The following is a 26,868-nucleotide window of genomic DNA, read 5'->3' as shown; positions in this document are numbered from 1 at the left end:
TCTCCTCTGAAAATGCGGGGGTGGAGGAGACCAAAAGGCATTTCTTAGTTTAAAGGGCGTAACTTGCAGCTAAGTGACACATGGCCAGGAATGGCACCCCTCACCTCGCCAGGGACCAGTTGCGATGACAAGAACCCAGCTCAGGTCCAGGCTCCGCTACTTGCTCGCTGTAGCTTTGAACAGGTGAGTCCAACTGTCTCAACCTGGGGTTCCCCTCCAGTCCAAGGTTGGGTGAGGCTTTGGAGATCCAAAGTTGTAGTTCTTTGCGGCTCTCCCACCTCACCTGCGCCCAGGACATACCGCGGGGTACAGCGACCTACCCGGTCCGGGACCCAAAAGCTACAAGATCTAATCTTGGCTATTAGGAAACTAATCAAGAACTCTTATCCTGGGGCACATCTGGAAATAAGGTGTTTTACGTTTCAAATAAATCACTTCCGGGTCAAAATAGGCAAGTGGGCGTGACCCTGGGGGTCTCTTCTCACACATACATACCACCCCCCCTCGCCCCCAACGGGTGTAGAGTTTCCCGGCTACCCAAAAGTTGCGGTTTTCTGGGTTCCGGTTGTTGACAAGCACCGCTACTTCCCTTTTTGCTGCACGTACGCCTTTGCACATGCCCAGAACTCTGGTCCGCCCGTCCACGGAACACGGTTTTATTACAAAAACTACATTTCCCAGAAGACTGCGCGAGTAGGCGAGGCTTCATCGCCCGAGAGGAGGGGAGCGGCGCTCGAGAGTGGACTCTGAGTTTGTGGCCTCTTTCTTTTATTTGACACAAAAATGGTGTATCCGCACGCAGGGCCCCGCGGCCGGGGCAGACCCAGTGTGGATGGACCAGCGCGGCCTGACCCCTTAGAAGGTGAGGCCGAGCTGCCCTTGGAGAACGAGTGAGCCCCTCCCTTGCCCTGCCCCTCTCTTGGAGTTTGGAACTGTCAAGCTTCAGCTCCTACCCTTTCCCAGGTTCAGGACCCCTGTGTGTCCCACGCTGTGGGCCCGGCCGCGCTCGGGGGCCGCGCCGGGCCTGCCTGGCCTGTGAGGATTTGCACCAGCAGGTCGGTGGCTAGCATGTGAGATGGCTCCTCGAAGCCGATGGTCAGCAGCTGCTGGTAATCTCCGGACGGCTGCGGGCACAAAATCCTGGGGGCCCAGGACAGACAGGGCTGGACGTGAGCGCCCTCTGCTTCTCGGGAGCCTCTCCCCTTGGGTGAGAGGCTGGGACTGAAAGAGGCTTTGTTTCAGCTGGTGAGGGAAAGTGGTTTCCTTGTTGATGAGAAACCTAGAGGGTACTAGTTCTGGTAGGCTGAACTAAGCATCCCTCATTTGACCAGTCATCTAGCTGCTGTGGGCCCTTGGGCAGGTAACCTCTCTGGGCACCTGTTTCCTTCTTTGTAAAAATGGGCTAGTAGTATAGACCTAAATGGGTTTTACATAAAGCAGTTTTTAGAACATAATAAAATGCTATCGTTATTACCAAGGGAAACAATGTTGGGGGAGGTAGATGGTCTTTGGTAGGGTTCTGCCCCTCCCTCCAGAGCCCATGCCCACCTTGCCATGGCCCTAGCTCCTACCAGGAATAAAGATCATCTTCAGCTGGTCCTAGGGGCACCCATCGGCCGATGGACCACAGCTTCTGAATCTGGGGACAAGAATTGGCCGGACTCTTGCCTGTGTCTTCCCATGTATCTCGATAGCACAGGAAGTAGCTGGGAGGGGAAGAGGCAGCAATTACGAGTGAGCAGTTTCCTAGCTTCTTCAGTTGAGGGCTTTAATTTTGGAGGTGAGGTAGAAACTCATCAGAAGTTGCCTTCAAGTTCTCAGATAGGGATGTGACATAATACTGAGGCCTTTTCTCTCTGCCAGACTACTTTTAAGATGAGGACTTTTATTTTGATTGGGGGATGAATTTTTTAAAAGGCAAGGATGGCCTTTCAAAGGTCCTTGGTTTCCTGTTTGACTTTCCACACCTCAGTGGTGGTGGTGGTGGTGGTTCAGAGGCCCATAATGTCATTCTCCATAGAGGGGGTAGGGACTTTGATTCTGGTAAGGGGACTCACTAATCCACATGGGAATTTTGCCCCCGGCTGCTGGGGTCTGGGGTAGTTTCCAGGTTCCAGCGCATCTTCTTATAGAGGTACCGGGGGAAGCGGCTGGTGGTGTAGGCAGCAGGGGCACAGTATCTGAAGATGGACACCTCGTGGGAAGGGCTGATGGAGAACTTCCCACAGAAGAAACAGGAGATGCTGGGAAGAGATGGGAGAGTGGGGAAGGAGGTTGTGCCCCAGACCCTTCTACCCTCTACCAATCCCGATCTCCCACCCTATTACCTTAGGGGATCTGTCTCTTCCAGTTCCACAAACCCAAAGGATGCATACATGAGCACCAGCTGTTCTAGTCGCAGGGTCAGCTGCTGGGAGATCTCCAACAGCTGCATGGAAGAGGAGGCATCATAAGATTAGCTGGCCTGCCAGGAGCACCTGCCCCTCCCCCACCCTCCCCCAGGCCTGAGGGATGACAAAAGGGGTCTAGGGAACTGCCCCCACACACCCCCTTTCGAACCAGCTCCTGCAGGGGTCCATAGATGGGAGGCACACTCCTTGCAGCTGCCTCCAGGTACAGGAAGTAGGGTTCACACATCTTTAAGAAGGTGGGCATGGCCTTTGCCAACTGTTCCTTCTGAACTCGGTCCCTGCTGAAGGGAGACGACCTTTGCTTAGAATCTCTTATCACCCCTCATTTCTCCCATTCTACCCAGCCCCCCACTTTTATCCCTGGTCTGGACCTCCAGTACACCCTCTCCACTCCCACCTCCTACCCCCACTCCAGGTCTTTCTTTGTCAGAGCATCTTCCAGGACAACCCTGCCTCACAACTATTTGGAACACCTGGTAAAATGCTGACACCCGAGTCCCATGACATTTTTTGCAGGGTGGAACCCAGAAACCTAGGGTTTAAACAGCCTCCCAGAATCAGTCCCTTTTTCCTTGGGCTGGAATCACATTCTCCCTTTTGGTCTCAAACTGGTAGCCAGCGGGCCAAATCTGGCTCAGATGGGTTTTGTTTAGGCTGCCCAGGTTCCAAAACCTAAGCCTTCAGTTAAAAACAGAAAAAAGTCCTAGAGATTTGGCAAACTGGTGCCCACATAATAGCAGGTACTCCCTACCAGCCTTGGGCAAACTACAGCCTGCGGGCCGGATCCAGCTGTTCTATCTGGTTCTCTTGCTCTCCCCTCCGCTCCTTTACTTTGAATTTATATTAGTTCACACAAACACTCCATCCATGCTTTTGTTCCGGCCCTCCGGTCCAGTTTAAGAACCCATTGTGGCCCTCAAGTCAAAAAGTTTGCCCACCCCTGCAACCCCAAATAGTACACAGCCCTCATCACTCTTCCAAATTAGATTCCTAATCAGCTAACTTCATTCATTGCCTCTAGCTCCTAATGCTTTTAAGTTTGCAACTCTGGTGTGTTCCACCTGCCTATCCAGTCACCTCTCTCCTGTTTCCTTATGTACGGGACCCTGAAACTCTGTCCAGCACTACCTGTAGAGCAAGTAGCTTTGGAAATCATCTGCCTTCTTGAGCAGGTAGCGGAGTTGTTCCGTGATGGGGCTGAACAAGGTGTCCAAGGGTAGGCGAGGAGGTGTGGGTCCCGGTCCCGGGGCCAGAGGCTCTGGGGAAGGCGTGGAAGAGGAGGCCTTGGGCAGTTGCCCCTGGACATCCTCCGGTTCCACTTGGGCTGGGTCCCCAGGTCGGCCAGAGGGCGCCGACCACGAGGGGTCTCCGCAGGGTTGAGCCTCAGGTTCCAAGTCGTCCTGGGGCAGCGTTTCCCCAGTGCCGCTGGGGAGGATCGGCCCCACGAACCACTGCTCCGTAGCCATTGTGGGGCTGGAGGAAGGGATCTGAGACCTTTAAGTCTACACCACCTCGGTTGGCCACGGGTTCGACGCCGCCTGGGAACCTCTGATTCGCCCTGGATGGGAGCGCAGCACCGTCCACCTCACTCCTGCCTCGACCGCTCTGCCAGCGGCAGAGCACCGCGCGGAGTTCACCTCGTTTGAATTTCAACACGTAGGAGGGGCGCGCTGCTGGGGTCCGCTTGAGCGCGCGCTCCAGCAATCTACCAACGGAGGTGGAGTAGGGGCGACCTGGGCCGGCATTGGGGAGATTATGTTTTTGGGGTGCGGTCTGGAGGCCACCGCCTTTCTCTTGGAGGTAGTTTCCTAGGGAGGAGGGGGTCTCTGCAGCGCATTCAAGCCCTGGAGCGCAGAAATATAAAGGAAGACACCTGCTCCCACCCGCAGAGCCTCCGACTTCAGGCCGGAATCTATTTTAAAAGCTAACCGAGTGCCCGGAGGGTAGTTGAGCATGGACCTCTGAACCAAAAGGTCACCGATTCAGGGGACATGCCCGGGTTTCCAATTTGATCCCCAGGAGGGGTGTGCAGGAGGCAGCCGATCCATGTTTCTCTCTCATCTATGTTTCTACTACCCCTCTCCCTTCTTCTCTCCAAAATCAACAAAAGCATATTAAAAAAAAAACACACAAAAAACAACTAATGGGAGTTGTCCTGACCGGTTGCTTAATGGTTAGAGCCTCGGCCCTCGAAAGGGTGTAAGTTCGATTCCAAGTCAAGGGCATGTACCTGTGTTGCAGTTTCCATCCTGGTTGGGGCACTTGGGGGAGGCAACCAATCAATGTCGCTCACATCTATGTTTCTCAATCTCTTTCTGCCCCACCTCCCTCCTTTCCACTCTCAAAAAACAACAAAAAACAATGGAAAAAAAATCCACCTGTGAGGGTTAACATAATAAATTAAAAAACTAATGCAGTTGAGAGAAACTGCATTAGAACTTAGAGGGACTATCTCATTTGATAACCCAATCCCTTGTTCCTTTTATGGAACCTTGTAGCTTGGAGGTCCTGCCATGGACCCTGAACAGACCCCTGCTCCCAACAGTTTTTTGTAGCTTGCAAGGCTGCCAGACATATACATATGAAGCCAAATACTTTAATTATACTTAAATTCTGGGTAAAGTGCTCACAGGTGTTGGATTCCACCCTGTGTGACCCTGAGCAAGTGTCTTTGCTGTAGGGAGCCAGTTGCCTATCTGTAAAGTGATTTTTACAAGCTCTGCAGAGAGAAACAAGACACTGTAAAGCTGCCAGCTGGTGTAGCTCAGTGGCTGAGCTTCAACCCATGAACCAGGTCATGGTTGGATTCCCAGTCAGGGCACATGCCTGGGTTATAACTGATCCTCAGTAGGGGGCATGCAAGAGGCAGCCAATAGGTGATTCTCATCATTGATGTTTCTATCTCTCCCTCTCCCTCCCTCTCTCTGAAATCAATAAAAACCTACTTAAAAAAATAAATTCCTTAAAAAAACAAAAAACAAAAGCCGAGTTAACGGCCAGTCACTCAACAAACATTTAAGCACCTACTGTTACAGGCACTGTTCTGGGCATGGGGAGATGACAGAACTAAGCAAACATTCCTGTCCTTCTGGAGCAATCACTATTATAGCCGCTGCAAGGCAGCCCATTCACTACCTGTTTCCCTTCAAGAGCAATTCAGTATTAACCTGGCTCTCCCAGGAGGCTGGTACAGTTCTTCCAATACCTGCTTCCCCAACTCCATTGACAAAATGGGACTCCTGGCCTTTTTTTCTTTTCTTTTCTTTTTTTTTTTTAAAACTTTATTTAAAAAATCTTCGGTGCAATATTAAAAAGCAATACAGCCAGCTGGAGCGACAACCAACAGAAAGAGTAGGGAAGACCCACTGATCTCACCCCACCCAGGGGATGGAGGCTGAGGGTAGACCAAGGAGGGGCCTGGTTGGTGGGGAAGGGAAGAAAGGCCACCCATCAAAATGAACAGGCAGAACAAATCATTTATATAGGAAACATCTGGCTGAACTAAAGATCTATGGGAGATAGGAAGCCCCCATTTTTTTTTTAAATGTCCTAGATTGGGGGTGGCAGTGGGGGTGGGCTTCCTGGGGTGAAATGAGCAGGCCCTGTCCCACCCCACACTCCTCCATCAGGAAGTCTGGGATGTGCTCGATGCCAGATGTGTGTGCTGGGGAGACACTGGGAAGAGATGAGTAGGGAAGGGTGCCCCTCACTGGAATCTGTTATGAGGGCTGAGAGTGTCCCTAGTCCAACCCCTGGACTCCAGGGGACTTGGATAAGATGGGGCTAGAAAGGGTAGGGGCAGGGGTGAGACTGGACATTCAGCCTAGGAGGCCATCAGGGTCGTCATCCTCAAAGTGGCCTTGCTGGAGCACCTTGATGTGGTGCTCGTAGATTTTCAGGGCTGGGCCAAGGCGGATGGACAGGCCGGTTAGCACATCTGTCCGCTGCATGAGCAGGAGAGACTTGCCATCTATTTCCTGGGTGGGACAGAGAGAGACAGAGAACAGGGTCAGAGCAGACCCCCACTGCTGCCCTGGGATAGAGAAGGGAAATTGAGGGTTGAGAACTCACCTGTTCTTGGAAAGCTGTGGCCTGCTCTGGGAAGCCAGCCTCTGTGAAATATTCTACCACGTCCATCACTGTCCATTCTACAGGGTCAGCTGGCTTTTCTTTGCGCCCAGAACTGCAATGGAAAAGAGGCAACCAGTGAACAGTGATGTTACTCCGGTTGTTACACACCCCTGGGCACCACCCTCTTGTCTCAAACATCCCAACTTACGGACAGCCAAAGGGGGTTCCATCCGCCACAGGCAGGGCTGGTTTTCCTGGGGGCAAAGGCACGGGGGATGGGGAGTCTGGCCCAGTGGCAGCAGAGGCTGGAAAAGAAAAAGCATCTGCCTGTGACTTCGTCTTGGGGCTTAGTTCTTCCCCACCAGGCTCCCTCCCCCACCCAGAGGGATCCTTACCTGATCCCCCTTCCTTATTCATGGCTGCCATAGAGAACACCTGGCGGGTGCCACTGCCTGGTGCTGGCCCCCGCCCTTCATCCTGGCCCTGGTGAGGTCCACAAGGTGTCCACTCCTTGACCCTCTCCTTGGCACTCTGAGGGCCCCTCTCACCATTAAGCTGGTGATGCTGGGCACCTGCAGGACGGTCACCCTCAGGTACCTCAGAGCCTTCAGACACATTGTCTTCATCATCTTCATCTTCATCATCATCTTCCTCCTCTTCCTTCTCGAGCAGTCGCTCTTCTCCACCTCTCTGGTGCCAAGGAGAGAGGCATGCAAAGTTAGCAGCTGTTCTGGCCATGGGCCCAGTCCCTGGGATCCAGGACTGAGCGGTGTACCTAACAGCCACTTTTAATATCAACACGGACTAACTTCTACACATTTGCTCCGTGCCAAGCTCTGTGTTAATAAAGCCCCCAGTAACCAAATCTCATTAAACTCGCTCAACCCCAAGAGGTCGCTACTGTTGTTAAGTTTTACACCAGAGGAAACTGAGGCTCGGAAAGATTAAGTCACTTACCAAGGTTGCTACACGCTGAATCTGTAGGGAAGCCGCAAAGCCCAAGCTGCCCGGTTCCTCCCGGGACTTGCACCCCCAACACCAAGTTCACCAGCACCTGCCACCCGCGCGGCGCCTTCCCTACCCAGCGCGCTCACCTTGCTCCGAGACGCGCGGGCGCTGGCAGCCGTCGGCGCTCGTCCAGGCCTATCTCCGCGGGGCAGCGCGAGCGCTCCGAGACGGGTGCGCTCTAGGCGGCCTCGCGCCGCCGCCTCCTCTTCCAGTAGCCCCTGCACACGGCCACGGGTCAGGCGGCCACCGGCACCGCCGCTGCCCCCGAGGTAGCGCACGACTTCCCGCAGGCTCACGGGCCGCGCAGGGCCGCTGGCCCGCGCCGCGCCCCCCTCAGGCGGCTGCTGTGGCTGCTGCGGCGGCTGCTGCTGCTGCTGTGGCGGCGCCGGCGGCTGTGGCGGTGGCGGCAGTGGCGGCTCCCGGGCGGCGACGGCGGGCGGGGGGGCGCGACGCGGGCCGGTCGGAGGCGCCACTGCCAGAGGAGCGGCGGTCGCGGGCGGCGGCGCGGCCAGGGGCGCGGCCCGCTGCGCGCGGGGGCCCGACTGCGCGGGGCCGGGCGAGGGGGGCGCTGTAGTGGCGGCGGCCGCGGCAGCCGCGCGGGGCGCCCGGGCTGGGGCGGCGGCAGCGACGGGCGCGGGCGGCGGCGGCGGGGCGGGCGTGGGCGGCGGCGCGGCGGCCGGGCCCCCGCGAGGGGCGCGCGGCGGGGCCGGCGGGGTAGCTCCGCGCCGGGGTGGCTGGACGCGCGCCGCGTTGCGGTACGAAATGCTCCCCTTGTAGCTGACCCGGAGAACGGCGCGCTGCTGGATCAGTTTCTCGAGCTCGGCGCGCGTGCGCTCCGGCTCCGGGCCGTGCCGCCGCCGCACCATCCGGCAGATGCGCTCCAGGTCCGGCCGCGCCTTGCGCGAGCGCAGCGAGTCGATGGTGTCCAGGATCCACTCTTGGTAGTGCGGGGAAGCAGCGGACGACGAGGTAGCGGCCGCTGTGGTGGCGGCCGCCGCCGTCTCCGGCGGGGGTAGGGCCGGGGGCCCCGCCATACCTCCCGCCCGGCCCGGCTGCACCGTGCGCGCTGCCTCCCTCCCAGCGCGGCGCCCCCCTCCCGGGCTCCCCTCCCTCCGCCGCTGCCCGCCTCCTCCTCCCCCCCCCGGGGGGGCGCAGCGCCTCGGCGGAGCGGCGGCGGCGCTGCTGTTTCTTTGCAAAAAAAAAAAAAAAGAGAGAGAGAGAGAGAGAAAGCGAGAGAGAGAGAGAGAAAACAGTGAGAGAGAAAGAAAAGAGAGAAAAAATATATATGCACACACTCGCACGCACGCACACACACACAGACCCGCTTCTACTGGGCGCGCGCGGGGCCGGGGATGCGAGGGAGGAGGGGAGCGCAGCCGGCCCCTCCCCGCCGCCGCCGCCGCCGCCGCCGCCGCCGCCGCACGCGCGCCCTGCGCCCGGGACACTCCGGCCCCCCTTCCTTCCCTCCCTCCCTCCCTCCACCCCGCCGCCCGCCTTCCTCCCTCCCACCCCCACGCGCCCGCTTTTAAGGTGGAGCCCGGGCCCCCCGCCCGCCCGCCCCCTTTACCCTGCGCTCTTGCTCACTCCGACCCCCCCCTTACAACTCCCGCGCGCTTTTTAAGGAGGCGCCGCGGAGTTGGCGCCGGGGCGGGGGCGGGGGAAAGCGGCGGGCGGGCGGGGGGGAGGGGAGGGCTGGGGGGGGAGGGGAGAGGGGGCGGGCGGGGCGGACGGGCGGCGCTCGGCCGCCCTCCAGCCATTGGGCACAGGACCCAGACGTCCCCGGCGCCCAGCCCCCATCTCCACGCCTCCGAGGCGCGCTCCGCTCTCGGGACCGCACTTACCGGGAACTCGCCGCTCGCGGGCCGGGCTGCCGCGCTTGCTGGGCGCGCAGAAACCCTTGAGCCGTCGCCACTCCAGTGGCCCTTGGGCGCGCTTGGCCTCGCGCTGAGAAGGCGGTGAGGGGGACGCGCTCCGTCACCCCTACCCTTGACCGCCCCCAACCAGGCCCCCACGACTCTTCCCCACCCCATAGCTCGGCTTCCCGGCGCGCCGGCCCTAGAGTCTTCTTGGAACTCCCTATCGGCCCAGGGCTGTACGCCGAGGGGGGCGCGACGCAGACTTGGGGAACCCTGAATTCAGGCTTATAGCGTAACTTGCCACCCCCTTTTCCTGCGGGGCCTGGGGGAGAGTGGCGGAAGTCAGCTAAACCCATTTTTACCAGGGCTCCAGACCAGGTCCTAATCAGCCTGGACCTTAGGGTGCAAAATTCCCTTCCCATCCTCCCGGGGTGTGTGTGTGTGTATGGGGTGGGGGGGACGGTTGACCAAATTCGGGAATACCAGGGACACTTTTTTTTAAACAAAACTTTATTGGTAATAGTTTTCAAATATGTTTACAACAGCACACTGTTCAAGAGGAAGTCTCATCCTTCCCAGCACACAGATTGAATCACCCCTGTGCCCACCCGGGGCCCCATCCCAAGCCTGAGAGCTCCTCCTGGGATGGGGAGAAGTTCTGAGAGGGGCAGATTTGAGGTTGAATAGGGGCTCCCAACTTTTCTATTAAGAGAGAAAAAAAGCACAAATGGGGTAAGAGGTGATAGCTGACAGCTAAGCAGAGGAGCGCCCAGGAATGGGGGGGGGGCGGGGCTGTTGGGTGAATAAAACAGAGCCCCTCCCTAGCAACCCTGGGCTTGAACTGGGGTCCACAGAGGGGAAAGGGGGGCTCTGCCTCCTTCTGCCAGGGTTGCCTTTCCAACTGAGCTGAGAAGAGGCTGGGCATTAAAATCTGGCTAAGAATAAAATTTAGGAGTTTGGGGGAGTGCTGTGGGGAGGAAAGACCCTGGGCTTGGGGCTCCCCTCTATCTTTCGGGGGGACAACTCCTCTTTGGCAGGGAGAGGGGCAGCTGCTTTGTCTGGGTCCCAAAGCCCAAGGGTGAAGAAAGGTCTGTTGGGGCTGAAGGGGGTAGCCGCTTTAGGGGCTTCCTAAAGGGGCTGAGACCTTTCCAGGCTTGGCAGGGTAGGAGGGGATTAGCAGCTTGGGGGAGAGGGTAGAACCCCAGCCCTTTCCTTTACAAGTCAGTCTGCTTCCCAGCCTTGTTAAAATGGATTTGGAGAGGGGGGGATGGGAGGCACTGGTGGAACATAAATAAGTTTGTAAATTGTTTTTAAAAAAATTCTAGCAAATAGCCCACTGCACGTCACTAAAATCTCTCCTTCCCGGGCAAGATTGCTTTGAAGGGAAGGCTGGCCATTCTTTTATTCTCCCTTAGCAAGTTTGCTGGTGGTCTGGTGAGGGAGGTGGGGAGGGAAGGGGGTTAGAGTTAAGTTTGGGCCCCTCTTTCCACACCCTGTCCCTGGATACACTAGTAAGACCTGGTCTGACTAGAACTGAGATACTCGTTTAAAACAAGCAGAAGTGGGCTGGGGTGGAAGAAGGCAAAAGCATTAGGGAGGGCAGGAGGATGAAGGGGATGAGGGAGAGCAGCTGGTATTCCTGTCCCTCTGAATATCTGGGCTTCCTGCTCCCCGACCCTGGAGGGTGGGGTGGGGGTGAAATTAGATGTAAGGAACTCTGGGGCCCTCTGGCTGTTCAATCCAACCCTCCCACCCACCCCCCACAAAAAAAAGAAAGAAAACCCTTGGGGGCACAGGCACACCCCTAAAACTCAGAAAACTCCTTGCCACACTTCTCATTGATGGAGACTCGGATCTCTTCCTCTTCATAGTCATCAAAATTACTCGTGTCCCCAGGGCCTTTAAACTTTGGTATGAAGGGAGCTTCCACCTGGAAAGGGTCAAAAATTACCCAGACCTCAGCAGTCAACATAATCCTTGTTAAAACAATAAATACGAATGGCCTAACATTCATGAGACAACTTACTGAGACTCAGGCCAGAGCTTAGCATTAGGGTGTGAACTCACCTTAACAACCCAAGAATCTTATTACAGTGGACCCTCAGTTTCTCCAAAGTCTCCCATCTCCATCGAACAATTCGCTCCTCAACCTGACAACCCTTTCATGCTGATACCTGTATGATCAGTCACGCATCTCTCAGGTGACAAAGGAGAGAATGCGCGAATATGAGTCAGTTTACTACTGTTAAAATCTCAGGATATTGTGCTGTGAATATTTTTGTGGGTTTTTTTGCTTTTGTTGCTGCTTATAATGATTGTTAAATTTTCATCTTTTTATGTACTCTTCCTTTTTGTTAAATTTTCATTTACATTTCATGTCATTTTTATTCTTAAAGTGTTTGTTTATAGGTTAAACAGTAAAATAGATATGTACTGTATATAAGAAAAGTTAAAACAAGGAGTCATTTGGGGGTCTGGATGGATTAATTCAATTTACATTATTTCTAATGGGAAAAAATTATTCAGTTTTCGAATAGCCTTCCAGAACGGATAAAGTTCGAGAAATGAGGTTCCACTGTATAGCCAACTCACCAATGGGGAAGTGACTTTCCAGACAGGGGTGTCTCTTGCTCAAGGTCAGAGTGGCCAAGTGACCCTATAATCCCATTTTAAGGCCTCCACTGCTCTAAACTGCCCCAGCTAGAATGACCTAGGGCCATGGCCTATTTTCAAATTCTTCTTCCCTTTCCATCTCTCCATTGGCAGCCCTCCCTGTCTCTTGGCCTGCCCCCAAAAACCTCAGCATACTCAGGGAGAGGGGGGGACACCCACCTTCCTCTGGTAGATGGCAATCCAGTCAGTCGTGGCAAACCACTTGTGGTTCTTGATGTCATTGACCCCATTCTTGAGGTTCCCAAAGCGCTTGGTAAGGTCTACCTGAAGGAGGTTCCGCAGCAGATCCTTCAGGTCAGAGCTGAAGTGGGATGGGAACCGCACCTGGGGTAATAGTGGGGGGGGGGGGGAACATACACAGGGTGGGAAACTGGCCTGGAGCTTGGGGACCCCAAAACTCTGCCTTCACCATCCAACAGTCCTTTGGGGCACTTGAGTGTATGTTGGAATCCCATTAAAACAGGCCTGTTGGAGTTTCTGATTCAGAAGGTCTGGGTTGGGGCATGAGAGTCTGCATTTCTAGCTAGTTCCCTGGTCATGTTGATGGTGCTGGAGAGAGGACCACTTTGAGATCTAGTTAATCCAAGTTAGGTGTTATGATGGTCCCATGTTAGAGAAGAAGAAACTGAGGTTTAGAAGGGTTAAACAGCTTGCCCAAGGTCACATAGAAGAGTGGGACAGGTTGGTTCCATCTTGGGGCTGTTAGACTCCAGAACTTGCAATTTTAGCCATAATTTCCTAAGGTGGCTCTGCTTAAGTCTTGGGACTTCAGAAATATCCACGTTTGAGAGAAACAATTGTTTTTCTATTTCTTTATCTGCGTAGCTAAGGCTCTTCTATTTTTTAAGGCTCAGTTCAAATCTTCGAGAAACTTTCTCTAAATGCTCAGAACCCACGGCCTCATATGCAACTATTCATTGGATTTATAGCTACAAGAACAGATTTCCAGCACTGCTCTCCCTCTTACAGGCTGTTACCTTGGCCATGGCCTTTAACCTCTCTGGGCCTGTGCCTGCCTTTCCGGCACGGGGCAGATATCCCAGGGTTGCATGAGGGAGATAATACTGCTGAGGTGCGTGGGAACTGTGAAATGCTACAAAAAAGGGAGTTATGCTCTTCTCCTCTTCCCCCTTGGCACATTCTATGGCTTCTTCTTTGTTTCCCACTTTGGGTCATTCTCTTGGCAATTTCCATTGTGCCTGGTGGCAGACACCTCATCTTTCCCTATTTTGGGACCCCACTTTGCAGCTGGTGATTTCTCTCAACCTCCCTGAGAAGCAGCTGGCTGGTTCCTCAGTTCTCAGGTGGGAAAGATGAGGCTCAGAGGGGGAAAGCCTCTTGCCTGAGGTTTCAAAGCCAAGGGGTGGAAGAACTGGGACTTGGAGACGGGTCAACCCACCCGGGCTGAGCTGGGAGTTGGTTCCACCAATTCCTGGTCTGGGTGGAGGGATGGCTGGTCCTCCCAGAAAGGTGAGTGAGCTAAAGACAAAAGTGGGGTTCCCAGCCTCTCTCGAGCCCTTGGATCTCGGGCCAGACATATCCCCTCCTCTCCATGCCTCAGCTTCCTCAGTCCCTCGGAGTGCTGGGTAGGATGGAGTGGGTGCACTGGGGGCAGTGGGTGCTTAATGCACTCTGTAGATGTTAACTCTAACAGTCCTCTTACCTGCACCCTCTGAGTTAGGAATTCTGCATTTGAGAAGGGAGGTATGGGCCATACACCCCAAATGACTGCCCAGTGGGGTCTGGGAACCAAATACATTAGCTTTCCTGCTGTGGAACTTGTGAAAAATCACAGAAGGGGGATAATTAGGAACAAGTAGTGCCTCACATAAGGTAGTGCAGATGAGGCTTGGGGTTTTAGAAGCCCTTGAGAGGTTGGCACTGTAGGTCCAGGAGTAGCCAGTGAGGTTGTGTGGGGTGCTGACCTCAGTTAGCATGGCTGATACACCCGGTGTTACTGCCTGGCCTGACTTAATGAACTTCTAGATTGTTCTTACAATGATGGTGGGTGGGGAAGGGTGTATCCTGGGCAGAACCCCTATATCCAGGCCTCACCTTCCCAGAAACAATCTTCTCATAGATCTGAATGGGCTGGTCAGCGAAGAAGGGTGGGTAGCCAGCAGCCATCTCGTAGATGAGAACCCCCAGGGCCCACCAGTCCACAGCCTTGTTGTAGCCCTGGGGTGGAAAGGGGGTGCAGGATGAGGGAAGAAGGGTGAAGAAGGGGCATGGGCGGAGTGGGCCTCAGGGACAGTGGGAGGGGTGGGGAGACGCCTACTTTGCTCAGGATGATCTCAGGGGCCAGGTACTCGGGGGTCCCGCACAAGGTCCAGGTACGGCCTTTCACACGCTTGGCAAAACCAAAGTCTGTCACCTGTGGGCACAAGAGTGGGGTTGGTCAAGAGCGAGGGAGAGAGGGTCCAGGCCATGGACACCTGGGGCTGTCCCTTGCCTGGCCCAGCAGGTACCTGAATGTAGCCCTGCTGGTCGATGAGAAGGTTCTCTGGCTTCAGGTCCCGGTAGATGAGATCGAGTGAGTGCAGATACTCGAAGGTCAGGACGATCTGGGCGGCGTAGAAGCGGGCATGGGGCTCGCTATCAGGGACAAGTGGAGAGGGGATGAGTGAGTGTGGTGGCCACACTCACCCAGCAGGACTCACCCGCCCCCAAATGGTCTATCGGGTGGGCCTACAGCCCAGCTATCCAAAATGTGTAAGAGGAGAAGCCTTATTCATATAGAGCTCCAAACAGGAAAGAGCCCAGCTGTCCATCAACTGAGCAATGGTGTCATAGACTGTGACAGATTCAATAAAATGCTACCCAACACCACCATCAGGACACGAATATGCTCAAAACTGTGGCTAGATCTCAAAACAATTATGTGAAGAGAAGAAAAGGACAAAAGAATATGAACTGTGTGATGCCATTTATATCAAGTCCAAACCTAGACCTAATTCTATGGTGTTTAATGCCAGAAGGGACAATTGTCTTTTTCAGGGTGGTGATCTGCCAAGAAAGGCATTAGAGGGAATTTTCTGGGGTGATGAAATACTCAATATGGTGTTTTGGGTTGTGGTTATGCAACTGTCAAAACTCATGGAACAGAACATTGACCTGTGCATTTTATTGTATGTAAAGTGCATAGCTATCGGAATAAACAAAACAATGGCATACATTTAAAAACTGCATAAAATCACCCCACTGCTCAATGATTGAGCATCAACCCATTAATCAAGAGGTCACCAGTTCGATTCCTGGTCAGGGCACATGCCCGGGTTGCAGGCTCCATCCCAGGTGGGGGGCATGCAAGAGGCAGCCGATAGATGTTTCTGTCTCATTGATGTTTCTATCTCTCTATCCCTCTCCCTTCCTCTCTCTAAAGTCAATAAAGACTTATTAAAAAAACAAAGACCTGCATAAAATCGCCAACTTAAATGGTGATACCTGTTACTATGTTTATTTTGTTTCATGGTGGTTGGTTGAGACATTACAGATTCCTCAGCTCAGGGGGAAGGAGAACCCACAGGGACCTGGAGAGGCTACCTCCATGTCCCCAGATGGCTTGGTCTTGTGACATGGCCTGTGGATACCCCCAGGCCTGGTGGGCTGGGGACAGTACGCTCACCTGAACCTTCCGATCCGCCGCAGATGTGAGAACATTTCCCCGCCGGGCACATACTCCATGACCATGTATAAATTTGAGTTATCCTGTGGAGAGCAGCAGCTGATCAGGGCCCTGCTCTTCAAGCCCTGGGCTCCACCGGAAGGTCTGGTGCCCTTGTCCAGCAGGAGTTTGGAAACAGGTGACAACACCAATCTAGGCTCCAATATGAGGCACATGCCAAACACCAGGCACTGTACTCACTGAGCTACCTATCTCATTTGCCTCTGTGCATGAGGAAAAAGGGACTATTATCCTGTTTATGGGTGGGAGGGAGGGTGGTGAAAGGGAGGGCTGAGCTGGAGAAGGGACTTCACAGTCTGTGATTGTCCTGAGCAAGGCTCTTGGGCCACAGTTTTTTCATCACAAAATGGAACCAGGATAGGCTACAGAATTTGTGCCCCACCCCCTGCCAAAAAATGTGTGTCTCCTTACTAAAACAATGATTATGAATTTCAAGATGCAGCAGTAGAGCATGACACCAAGCACAGGCCCTTATGACTGCCTGGGTGGCAGGCCCCAAGTGGACTTTCCCAACTCTCAAAGTCCAGCTTAGGATGGCACCCAAAATAGCTCACACAGTGTGCTCATGATGTGTTTGGAACTGTCATGGAAACCTTTTGATCCCCAGTTTACAGATGAGGAAACTGAGTCTCAAGTGAAGTCTCTCGCCAGGGTCACATGGGCAGGGGGTGCTGAGCTGAGATTTGAACCCAGGCCACGTGTCAGGTTTTTGTAAACAAAGAAGTGATTTTGAGGGATGTCATCCAGGTTGAGTGATATGACCCCACAAGGTCATCAAGTAGACAGACCTAGGAGTTGAACTTGGGTGTATCAGACTCCCAGGCTGATCCTCCTTTCCTCATCATTGATTGTCCTAAGCCCCCAGGCATGGTTTCCCTCTCAGCCCCCTCTATTCCCCGATGGTTGGGACCCACCTTGAAGGAAAACTCAAGTCTGACAAGGAACGGAAAGTTGACAGCCTGCAGGATGCGCTTCTCATTCAGGGTGTGCTCGATCTGTTTCAGCTTCACCACCTAGGAGCAGGAGGGGTGTGGAGAGGAGGAGGTATGAGAGAGCCCTCGTCCCCCAGGCTGGTTTCTGTGAGGGTTTGTGGCCTGTGGAGCCCTAATTGGGGTGCTAAGGACACAATAAGAAGGCTGAGGCTGCCTGTCCCCACGTGGCAAGAACACGAGTCACTAGGCTTTTCAGCGCAGAGGGATCAGAGCTGTGATGGGTGAAGCTCAGGGCTTGTGGATGCCCAGATGAGGCGCGAGGTAAAGTCTGGGGCAGGGGTAGTCAGAGAAGGCTTCTTGGAGGAAGGGGCAGCAGCGCTGACCACGCAAAGACAAGCAAGAGTAGTGCCAAGGGAGTAGGGGGTTTACAAAAACTTCTCTGCATTTAGAGCACTCACACACACATGCCCAAACCCCAAGCTAATTTCTCCTCAGCCCTCAGCTATCTCCAGCAGGCCCTTCGAGCATAGTGACTTAAGCCCTGAGGGCAATGTACTGTGAACACACAAGCTTGGAAGCCCAGAGAGGGGCAATGACTTGCCTAAGGTCACAGGCCAGCTGGTGTGTCACACACAGGCAGCCTGGCTGTTCAGCCAGCTCTGAATCCCTGTTTGGGGTCTTTTTGCTTTGCTCACAGCTGTTTCCTTTGAGTCTATACCTACACTGCCCAATACCATCCACACAAGCCATATATGGCTGCTGAGCGCTTTAATGTGGCTGGGAGACTGGGGAACTGAGTTTAAAGTGATAAATATCTAAAGTGAAAATTTAAAAACTGACACTTGACACAGTTACTAGACATCTTTTAAGCTGTCTGGAACAACTTGGGCTATGCCAATCTGCTTTTTCAGCTTCTCTACTTTTTCTTCTCTTTCCTTTAAAAACTTAACATCAGAACAGAGATATGTTGTAAGTGTAAAATGCATCCTGGATTTCAAAGACTTGGTTTGAAAAAAAATGTAAAATGCCTCATTAATGATATTTTACATTGGTTACATACATTGAAATTATAATGTAAATATACTGGTTTAATTACAACATATTATTAAAATGCATTCCACCTGTTTCTTTTATTTAATGGGGCTTCTAGAAAACTTAAAATCACACGTGGCTTATATGACATTTCTACTGGGCAGCAGTGATTTAGAGTAGTGCCTAGCATAAGTAGGGTGTCAAAACTATTCACAGAAAGCAGGCCTGTGTAAATGCCACCTCCCCCAGGAAGACCTCCGGCTACCTGGAATACAGGTTAGGTGTCTGACGCTGTTTCCAGCGCCTGATTTCCCTCGGTGTTTGGCCTGGAGGGGAACTTCATGTGCCCTTCTGGCCTTCAGGTCTGGCACATTATGGGGGCTCAAGAAGCAATTGGTGAGTGGATGGATGGGAAGAGCACTCCAGGCAGCAGGTAGGACCTGGCCGCAGGGCAGAGCTGAGCTCACCTTTTGTTTGTCCAGGATCTTCATGGCAAAGTGGTTCCCAGTCTCCTTGTGTTTCACCAGCATCACCCGCCCGAAGGAGCCTGTGCCGAGGGTCTTGATTCGTTCAAACTGATCCAAATTGGCTGTATTCTGTGGATGGAGAGGTTGAAAAAGTCAGGGACCCTCTTCCCTGTGGCCTGCTGGACCAAGGTCTGGGGCATCGTATCTTCCACCAGCAGAGGGGGCCCTGGGGAGCAGGGAGAGTGATGGGGTGAAAACAGGGGGCAGAAAAGCAAGATGGCGGAGGGCACATTCCTTGAGGCGAGTGGCAGAGGCCAGATCTGGCCCTGGCCTGGGGCCCAGGAGCTGCTGGCAGCTGTGTGGGGGGCAGGGGCCACCAGTTGTAGGGGGTGGTAGGATGGGGGAGCCTGGCAGTGGGCAATCAGGTGCCTCTGTCTAGGAGCCTCCAAGGGTGTCCAGGCATCCTCCACAGGGTTCTAAATCCTAGCCATGACACAGGGGTTAAGCTGGAAGACGGAGGCCATTAGCTCACCCCTTCAAGGGTTCTGTACATAGGGTGGGTGTGGGGGGGCTTACCTGATCAGGATTTTCCCATTTTTTAAGGAAATCTTCTTTGGCTTTGGCTAAGAACTCTTTCACTGGAAGGAAGAGAAGGGAGAGTTAGCTGGACACCCCCATTTCACTGGGGCAGGCCCAGGGTGTTCCTGGGGAGATGCCCATTTGTAGAAAGTGGGGTGCAGCTATTTTAACCAGAGTCTGATCTTTTTCCCCACTAAGGCCTTTGGGTGCCCTGGCTGAGTCTAAGGGAAGTTTGTGGGGGGCCTGATCTGGGCTAGGGCCTATGTCCCCTTTACTACAGAGAGGTGGGATCCAGCCTCAGCTCTTCCAAAATGGGGTACAGAGCAACTCGGGGTTCACTCTCAGGGGGACAAAGGGCAGTACCCAGGCCAGCCCACCCCCACTTGTCCCAGTTCTAACCGGCATTCCAGGGAGGGCCAGGGAGGACGCCAGCCGAGGTATTTATAGCCTCAGGATTTGGCTGTTCCTCAGGCCCCTTCTCTGGGGAGGCCGGTCGGGGGGGGTGGAAGCCTCTGGGGCTCGAGTAGCAAGCGCCTTTGGGGGGCTCAGCTGTTGCCCTGTTCCTGCCTTTGCCAATTCAGGGGCCCTGGCTCCAGAACTGGTTCAAGGGAGGCCTCGCTCTATGCCTGCTCCCCAGAGGCCCCTTATACCCCAAGAATATCACCATTCAGCTAATACTGAAGACTTCCCAGCGGGCTGACCCTGGGCCTGCTGTTTTGTCTCCACTATCAAATCTGGTTAACTCACTAAGTTTCCTTTTATTCTTCTCCCCATTTAACACTAGGAAACGGAGTCTTCAAAAGAGTAATTCTTGCCAGCGCTGTGAGGCAGCCCAGCAAATCATTAAGGGCCAGGACTCTGGAACTGAGATTAAGTTCAGAACCCAGCCTGTTTAAACTGTGTGACCTTAGGCAACTGACCTTACCTCTCTGGGCCTCAGTTTTCCTCATCTGTAAAATGGGGATAATAATAGTAATGACCTGGCAAAGTAGTTGTGAGGACTGAATGAGTTAATCTAGGGAAATGGAGTTGGACAGTGACCTGTATGAGGTTCATTACATATAACTGTTGATTATTAATTTTGCTTTCAAGTATTTTTTATAATTGTGGTATAAAATACAGGGGATGCATTGAGCGCTCAAATCTTAAATGTGTGGCCTGGCAGATTTGTACATTACGGACCTGTCCTAGAGACAACCCCTGGGGGTCAAGCATGCTGTTGTGCCAGCCCTGAGCTAAATGCTTTCTATACTTAAGTCCTATCCCGATGGCTCAGAGTTGCTATTACCTCATTGTACAGAAGAAAAGACTGACCAGGCCTTAGGTTGCCTACCAGACCCCACTGCTCACGAAATTAACTGCTTCCCTCCCGACAGGTCGTAGTGAACTAGGGTGGCCCACTGACATACCTGTCCTCGACCCTCTGATGTTCCTGGACAGGTGCCACCCTGAGGGGTCCTGCACACTTGTACTTTGGCCTTGCCTGTCATTTGTGTGTCCCACCCATATGCACCAGGAGTCCCACACAGCCTCTGGGTAGCCACCACTCCATTATCCTCAAGGCTCTCCCTCAGCATTCAGATAAAAGAACCTTCCATGGGGCTACAAGAGTAGCAGATGGAGAAGAGATCACTGGTCAGGAAAGCCTTACAAAGAATGACCGGGCAGAGTGAGGGAAGTTAAGGAATGGTCAGGAGTCCTAGGCTGGTGCCTGGCTGGGTCACCAACTGTCTGAGAGACCTCTCTGAATCTGGGGACAGCACCACATCCAATGCTTACACCAGCAGAATTTTTTCTGACACACACTACCTTCCTTGGACACCTCCAATGTTTACACTAATTTCTGAACGAAGGTGGGGGAGATGGTACCCTTTTGCAACTCTACCTTCACCCACACAGGAAGGTAGAGAGAAGTGGGCTTATGAGGAATCCAGAATGCCTGGTCCCACTTCTACTTTCGCTCTCAGCCATCCCTAAAATTGCCATGTCCTGCTTTTCTGACTTGGGTACCCCACTGAGAGGCTCCACAGGGTGCCTTGGTCCTAGCACAGCCCTTCTCTGTCCCCTCTGGTGCCACTGGCTTGCAGATTTGGGGATGGGGGAGGGGCAGTGCCAGGAGGAACAGGCAGATAAAGAGGAATAATGATGGGGGTATCCCCAGCCAGGGGATATACTCACCTCTGCTTCCTGCTTCCTCCAGCAGAGGGTACACTGGGGGTGGAGTGGGATGGGGTGATCTGGGGCCCGTCTGCCCCTGACCAAGGAGACTCAGGGTGCTGGCTGTGGCTTAGGTGCCCAGAGGGTGTGGTGCAGGTAGCTCAGGAAACGAATAGTCAGGTGGGCCCAGAGGAATAGCTGCAGCCATAGCTGGAAGGTGGTCTCTGAGTCCTCACCCTGGTCATTGCCTGAACCCAGATTCTTCCTAGGCTACCCTGGGAACCAGGGAAACCAGGAATATACAGAGCTTCTGAGCTGGTTTCCTTGGGAGGGCCTTGGGGAACCCTGAAGGAGGAGTTGGTTACTAGGGAAGCATTTAAAGGTACCTGCTCCTGGCTAAGGCCCTCCTTGGCAGGAAGCAATGGGAAGATTCTCTATGGATGTCCCTCCTGGCTGGCCTTCCTGCCCCGGATGTGGGGTGCTAAAGCTAACTTCTCATTCTAGGGACTTCACTGCTCCCAGGATGCCAGACCCTGCCTTCCCCAGGTGGGTGGACTACCCAGAGGATGGTACCGATGTGCCCAGGGCAGTGCTCACTGGGCAGAGGAGAAGGAGTTAAGGGCTTAGGCCCAGGCAGCAGCCAGGGGCTCCTTGGGGGCTAGAGAGGCCCCAGGGCTCCATTAATTAGCAGGAAGAGCAGCTGGAGATAAAGACCGGAGGGTTGGGTGTGTGTGTGGGGCGGGGGGGCACGGTGTAAGAGCCACCCTATCACCTCTCCAAATCCTGTAGCCCCAAGAGAAATGGGTACACTAGGCTCTCTCTTGTTCCTCTGCAGGGGCAGAAAGTGGAATGTTATCCTGGGATGTCCTTGGCCTCTGTCAAACCTTGCCCTGTGCTTGGCTCTGCTCTAGGCCATGAAAGTCCAAACCGGAAACAAAGGCTAAACCCAGCGGTGGGGGAGGGGGAGGCTGCCTTGACCATCTTCCTCCTTTCCAGATCTCAAAAGAAGTGGATGGTCAGTGGCAGCTTCTCCCAGAGTGCCTAGCACCCGTGGCCCTTCAGACAACTGGAAGTGGCAGAAAAGGGAAACCCAGCCAGTTGCTGACTTGTGAAACCTGCCGCCTTGCCCATGTCTTCCACGGGAGTAGGGGGGTGGAGGGGGGTAAAGTGTGTGTTCCAGTCTCCATCCTGGTCTGGATTCGATTTGGGCTCATAAAGAGAACCCCAGACACCCTTCAAAAATCCAGGACTATCGCAGGAAGCAGGAGCCCAGTCTCAGACTTCCCAGACAAATCTCCGTACTCTCTGTCCACCAAAATCTGGTTGCCCCAGGAATTCTGGGGCAGGGATGCCAAGTCGGGGCTGGGACCCCTACTCTGGGCTGGCTGATTCCTCCAGTCTAGCTTGGATCACCTGCTCTGAGCTGGAACATCCCTCAGTCTGAGCTCGACCCCAACATTGACTACTCCACCCCCATTCTGAAATGGACCTCTATTCTGGATTGGGTGATCCCCTAGTCTGAGCTGGACCCCAACACTAGGCAGGACCACTGCACAGTCTGATGGCACCCCATTCTGTACTGGGCCATCTGACCTGGGCTCCATCTTAACATTCCCCCATTCTGACCTGGACTCCATCACTGAGCTGGACCAACCGCCATTCTGAGCTGAACCCCAATACTGGGCGAGTCTATCCCATTGCCCTGCTCTGAGCTGGACCCCTGTTCTGGGTGGACCATACTCCCTTGTTTAACAGGGCTACCAATCCCCCCTGCTATTCTCCAGGCCCCCAGCCCAGGGTTGTAAGGGAGGCGTTCCCAGGGCCAACCAGACGTCCACAGCCTTCTCCTCTCTGCCTGCTCCCCAAACCCTACTGCAGCCCCTCTCTGACTCCAGGGGCAGAGTGCCCTGAGAGTTGCTATAGCAACAGGGTTTAGTCTCACCATCGTTGGAGTTGGAAGCCATCACTCAGTCTTCCTCTCGGGGCACCAGAACTATGGTGGCTGAGAAGGCTCAAGAGACCTGCTGCACCAGCTTGGCTGCCCATCCTCAGATACCTGCCTATAGGGGGAGCCAGGGAGGGTTGTGTGTGTGTGTGTGTGTGTGTGTGTGTGTGTGTGTGTGTGTGTGTGTGTGTGTGTGTGTGTGTGTGTGTGTGTATTGAGGGGGTGGGGGGGAGAAGGAGGAACCAAACCTGAGCCAGTAGGGGCAGATAGGACCCTCAAGTTTCTGTAGGCCAGATTGGGCTAAGGCAACAAGCTACTTTGGCAAGACCTTCTTAGGCACCCATACAACTGCCAATACACAGGTGTTTGACCCTCTTGTACTTCCGTAGGATGTTAGAAGGCAGCAATTCTTCCCATTCAGGGACTTCTTGGGGGCACTTTTCACTCTCAGAGCCTGGATCTGCTTGTCCCCAGGGCCTAGAATGTGTGGGTATGGGATCCCTCTCACCAGTCCTACCCCTTTCCCCATGGGCCAGCTCCCAGGGGTGCTTTTGGCCAGTGCCAGCCAAGGCCTGAGGCCCACTTGGCTGCCTATCCTGGGAGCCTCTTGGGGCCACTGCTCTCTCTATTTCTCCAGCTTGCTCAGAACCGGGTGCTAGGTTTTTTCTCTGCCCTCTTAAGCATCTTGTCCAGGCCCCTAACAATGGCTTTGGCATTTTTAGGTACAGATTGCCCCTACCCACCCCACCCCCTCCAGGGTTTGCTCTAGGTAGATCCCTGCTCTCTTGGGAGCAGGCTGACATTATCATGCCCTGGCACCAGACGGTAGCACTGGGGGCTGCAGGATGCCTAACTAGTGCCTACTAAGGCTTGGGCATTCTCCTTACCCAGTATGGCTGGTGTCTGGCAGATGAAATCCAGGTGCCCCCTGCAGGCTGGCCTGGCTACTGCCCCTAACTCCCACCCTGCCCCATCCTAGTTACAAGAGGGCAAATTTTGACTAACTCCATCCTTTCAGAATCAGAGTTCCAAGCAAAGTGGGGCTTCCTTCCTTATCCTATTTCTTTCTCTGAGAATCCCCTGTAAGTCTCTGGAAGGAAGTACAGCTTATAGCATTTCCCAATGTATGACATGGGTCCCACTGGCAGGGCATGAAATGATTTTAGGGGTGTTTCACTATTCTAGTCACATTGTATTTCAATGTGTAGCAGGAAAGAATATAACTAGCACAGTAATCCCATGATTTCATTTATATTACTGCTTAGGATGGATCAAAGTTTATGTCTGAACTTCAAAGTAAGTCAAAATTTTTATCATTTTAAATTAAGAAAATGTAAGTGAATAGAGTAAAAATCCAGGAGGTAATTTGAGAATGTCCAGGTTAGGAAATTCTGGGGTCCAGGAAGTTGGCTGGTAGACAGGTCTGAATGTGAATCCTGCCTCTGTGACATCACCTATGTCAAACTCAGAGTCATTTAGAAAATTCGGAAAATAGCCCGTTATGAAAATCACTCGAGTGGACAGATCTATGGAAACCTTTAGCTGGGCATATCCTAGATACCCAGTAAATAGTGGCCCTATTTCACCGTGATGGTCCATTCCTGGATGTCCGCCCTGCGCTCTAAGAGAATTAGTGGTTCCTTCCGGAGCCTCTGATCTTTTTCCCTGTACAGCCTTCTTCCCCGCCCCCCCCAACACACACTGCATGTGTCTTATATCCCTTGAAAGTTTTCCAGGACTAGGTCATCTCCCCAACTTTCAACCGAGCCACTGCAATATATAGCTGCCTGCTTCTACCTTCTACCTCCCAGGCCTCACCTGCTGGGGGCCAGCCCCTCCCTGTGTGCCTAGTCCCCTCCAAGCTCATGCCCAGACTTTTTTTGGTCACTACCCACCTGCTCCTCTGTCATCAAGTACTCAGCTACAGGCACTTGCCTCCATATCCCCCGCCCATCGGTGACATGTCAGCCCTCCCCATGGCTGCCCAGCAACTCTGAGTTCTGCCATGTGAAAATAAAGTTCCTTGGTGTTCATATCAGGGTCTTTCTGGAAGGGGAAGTCAGGGTAGCCAGACACTGGGGTTTGAGACCAGTAACTGGGAAAGGCGTATTTGGACATGGCCTCCCTTTTCAGCTCTGACTATTTCTGGGTAGTGGGAAGTGGATCCTAGCTGAGGTCCAGCTTTAGGCCTGGAGTGATGACAATCTAAGAACTGGAGGAATTGAGGAAGGGGATTGAGAACCATTTCTGAAAGCAGATAAAGAATCTCTTTCTCTGGTTGGCTATAAAAGGCCAACACATTTTGTAGGGTGAGGGGGGAACCAGCCTCTTTCTGGCTGAGCCCTGGCAATGATCAGAATCTGTCCCTTGGCAAAGCAAGTGATTAGATGTCACCCATTACTCTCTCTGACTGCCATCCCCTGAGTCCCCTTTCTCACCATTCCAGCTCAAGCTGAATGAGCCTTGTTAAACTCAGGCACTCTTCATCCCCCACTTTTCATCCTGAGCCAGGAGCGGGTGAAGAAGCCCAGGGGACTGGGTGAATGACGGAACCTCAGTTGTGAAACGACCATTTATTATTGAGGGGCCCTCTAAGGAGCCTAGAGCTCACTGCACAGCAGGAGATGGAAAAAGGCTCTGCTGCCATCCTAACCCCAACCCAGGAAGGAGGAAGAAACAAACCCAGCAAGACCGGCTCAAACTTGGCTTTGAACACACTGAAGCAGTTCTCTAGGTTCATAAACAGTTTGCTACCCCAGCCAGGGACAGACACTTAGGAGGAGAGAACACAAGCAGAGAAGCAGAGTGACAGGATGAGAGAGGGGCAGAGGGACCCAGAATGATCCTGTCCCCCATGCCAAGTGACACAGAAGGGAAAAACAATGCTGGAGGTGGCTCTGGAAAAAGCTCAAGTGGGCACAGTGTGTTTGGAGGGGGGCTCTGGTAAGGTGAAGAAGGAAAGGGCAAGAGAAAGATGGCGGGGGCTGGAGGAGGGAGGGGTGTGGTCACCAAGTGGCCAAAGTCCCTATGGGATGGAGGCAGACCCCACAGCACTCCCAAGACTGGCAGAAGCCTGGGTTAGGGTCTGGCAGTGAGGCCCATCAATGGGAGAGGTGAGTGAGGAAGTGAGGGTATTAGAATTTGGGGAGAGGGTCCAGGAAAATAGGGAATGGGGTAGCGACAGGGCCCCATGTGGGGCCCCAGCGGTCATACGTGCCATGGTTGGCAGTGACAGCTGGGTGGGGGGGGGCACAGTTTTTGCAGTGGAGGACGGCCTTTGGCAAGGGGGCCCCTACGAGAGGTCTTCTGCGGGCCCTGGGCCCTAACCTTGGACAGGCAGGGGGAGGGGGCGCTGGGAGTAAGCAAAAAGAAATGGGGGGGGGAGGGGCCAGGCGGTGATGCACAGGGCGGGGGCTGACAGCGTGGGTCCGGTATTGAGGTCATGGCCTGAGCACTCACCACTCTCCTGCTCGCTGCCCTTCTTGGCGGCGGCGGCGTTGCCCATCGCGGCGGCGGCGGCCGGGGCCGGTCCCGGAGCTGCGGCGCGGCGGGTGCTGGCGGCGGCCGGCGGCCCCGGAGCGCGCTGGGCAGCGGCGGCGGCAGCGGCCCCTTGGGTTGCTGCGCTGGCTGCGGCGCCGCGACCCCCGCCAAGCCCCTGATTCCCGCGTCTCCCCGCGCCCGCCCGCCCGGGAACCTCAGTCCAAGTCCGCTGCTACTGTCTGTCTGTGACGCTCCCGCAGCCTACGCTCATTGGTCCAGGCTGCCCTGACTGACGGCGCCATGATGCCGCCTATTGGCTCTCTGCGACCCACCAGCGCCACTATAGGTTCCAGCCCCGTGACGCGCTCCGCGGCTGCCCGGCCACTGGCGCGCTTGGGAGGCGCCTATTGGCTGCGGTTAGCGACAAGGCCCCAGGTTCGCCCAGTGAGGCCGCCAATTGGCCGAGGCGTGCGATTCGGCCAGTCCCCCACAGAACATTCAGTGTCAATCCCGGGGTGAGAGGGCGGGGCGGAGGCGCAGCTTGCAGTCGGGGCCGCGAGGCGGGGCGGGGC

General features: G+C 54.3%; 4 protein-coding genes across 5 annotated transcripts; all 4 read right to left on the bottom strand.

Annotated features, from left to right (window-relative positions):
* Positions 1–771: 771 nt before the first annotated feature.
* LOC308250039 (UPF0575 protein C19orf67 homolog) lies at positions 772–3,877 on the bottom strand (the record flags this gene model as incomplete). Its single annotated transcript, XM_080672255.1, has 6 exons — positions 772–1,140; positions 1,572–1,706; positions 2,058–2,243; positions 2,328–2,428; positions 2,548–2,692; positions 3,540–3,877. The coding sequence occupies 6 exons, from the start codon at positions 3,875–3,877 to the stop codon at positions 966–968; spliced, it is 1,080 nt and encodes a 359-aa protein (XP_080528381.1). The 3' UTR covers positions 772–965.
* A 1,809-nt stretch (positions 3,878–5,686) lies between these two features.
* Positions 5,687–8,583, bottom strand: SAMD1 (sterile alpha motif domain containing 1). 2 transcript variants are annotated; one of them, XM_080673482.1, is made up of 5 exons: positions 7,577–8,583; positions 6,878–7,172; positions 6,691–6,787; positions 6,483–6,594; positions 5,687–6,388 (listed from the first exon to the last, which is right to left on the bottom strand). In XM_080673482.1, exons 1-5 carry the CDS (start codon positions 8,522–8,524, stop codon positions 6,230–6,232), a joined length of 1,611 nt encoding a protein of 536 aa, XP_080529608.1. In that variant the 5' UTR covers positions 8,525–8,583; the 3' UTR covers positions 5,687–6,229. The 2 variants fall into 2 exon arrangements, with proteins under 2 accessions (XP_080529608.1, XP_080529609.1); XM_080673483.1 differs by having other exon boundaries at positions 7,031–7,172.
* A 1,263-nt stretch (positions 8,584–9,846) lies between these two features.
* PRKACA (protein kinase cAMP-activated catalytic subunit alpha) lies at positions 9,847–26,541 on the bottom strand. The gene is made up of 10 exons (XM_080677051.1): positions 26,276–26,541; positions 18,712–18,773; positions 18,136–18,264; positions 16,619–16,717; positions 15,645–15,727; positions 14,488–14,614; positions 14,298–14,393; positions 14,075–14,197; positions 12,179–12,343; positions 9,847–11,276 (listed from the first exon to the last, which is right to left on the bottom strand). The coding sequence occupies exons 1-10, from the start codon at positions 26,319–26,321 to the stop codon at positions 11,151–11,153; spliced, it is 1,056 nt and encodes a 351-aa protein (XP_080533177.1). The 5' UTR covers positions 26,322–26,541; the 3' UTR covers positions 9,847–11,150.
* On the bottom strand, positions 20,983–22,835 carry SMIM46 (small integral membrane protein 46; the record flags this gene model as incomplete). The annotated part of the gene is made up of 3 exons (XM_080673281.1): positions 20,983–21,141; positions 21,445–21,467; positions 22,814–22,835. The coding sequence occupies 3 exons, from the start codon at positions 22,833–22,835 to the stop codon at positions 20,983–20,985; spliced, it is 204 nt and encodes a 67-aa protein (XP_080529407.1).
* Positions 26,542–26,868: the final 327 nt, after the last annotated feature.

This window comes from Plecotus auritus (assembly GCF_963455305.1).
Source record: "Plecotus auritus genome assembly, chromosome: 6".
NCBI lineage: Eukaryota > Metazoa > Chordata > Mammalia > Chiroptera > Vespertilionidae > Plecotus > Plecotus auritus.
This window is presented reverse-complemented; position numbering and strand designations above follow the sequence as displayed.

What these genes read in the sequence shown, in the direction of transcription:
- SAMD1 (XM_080673482.1), bottom strand. Translation starts at nt 8,524, where the DNA reads ATGGCGGGGCCCCCGGCCCTACCCCCGCCGGAGACGGCGGCGGCCGCC. An exon ending in GAATAAGGAAGGGGGATCAG is followed by an intron (nt 6,788 to 6,877) that starts GTAAGGATCCCT and finishes TTTCTTTTCCAG; the next exon opens with CCTCTGCTGCCACTGGGCCA. An exon ending in GGAACCCCCTTTGGCTGTCC is followed by an intron (nt 6,595 to 6,690) that starts GTAAGTTGGGAT and finishes TTTCCATTGCAG; the next exon opens with TTCTGGGCGCAAAGAAAAGC.
- PRKACA (XM_080677051.1), bottom strand. Translation starts at nt 26,321, where the DNA reads ATGGGCAACGCCGCCGCCGCCAAGAAGGGCAGCGAGCAGGAGAGTG. An exon ending in GGGCAGCGAGCAGGAGAGTG is followed by an intron (nt 18,774 to 26,275) that starts GTGAGTGCTCAG and finishes TCTTCCTTCCAG; the next exon opens with TGAAAGAGTTCTTAGCCAAA. An exon ending in CGGCGGATCGGAAGGTTCAG is followed by an intron (nt 14,615 to 15,644) that starts GTGAGCGTACTG and finishes TGTCCCTGATAG; the next exon opens with CGAGCCCCATGCCCGCTTCT.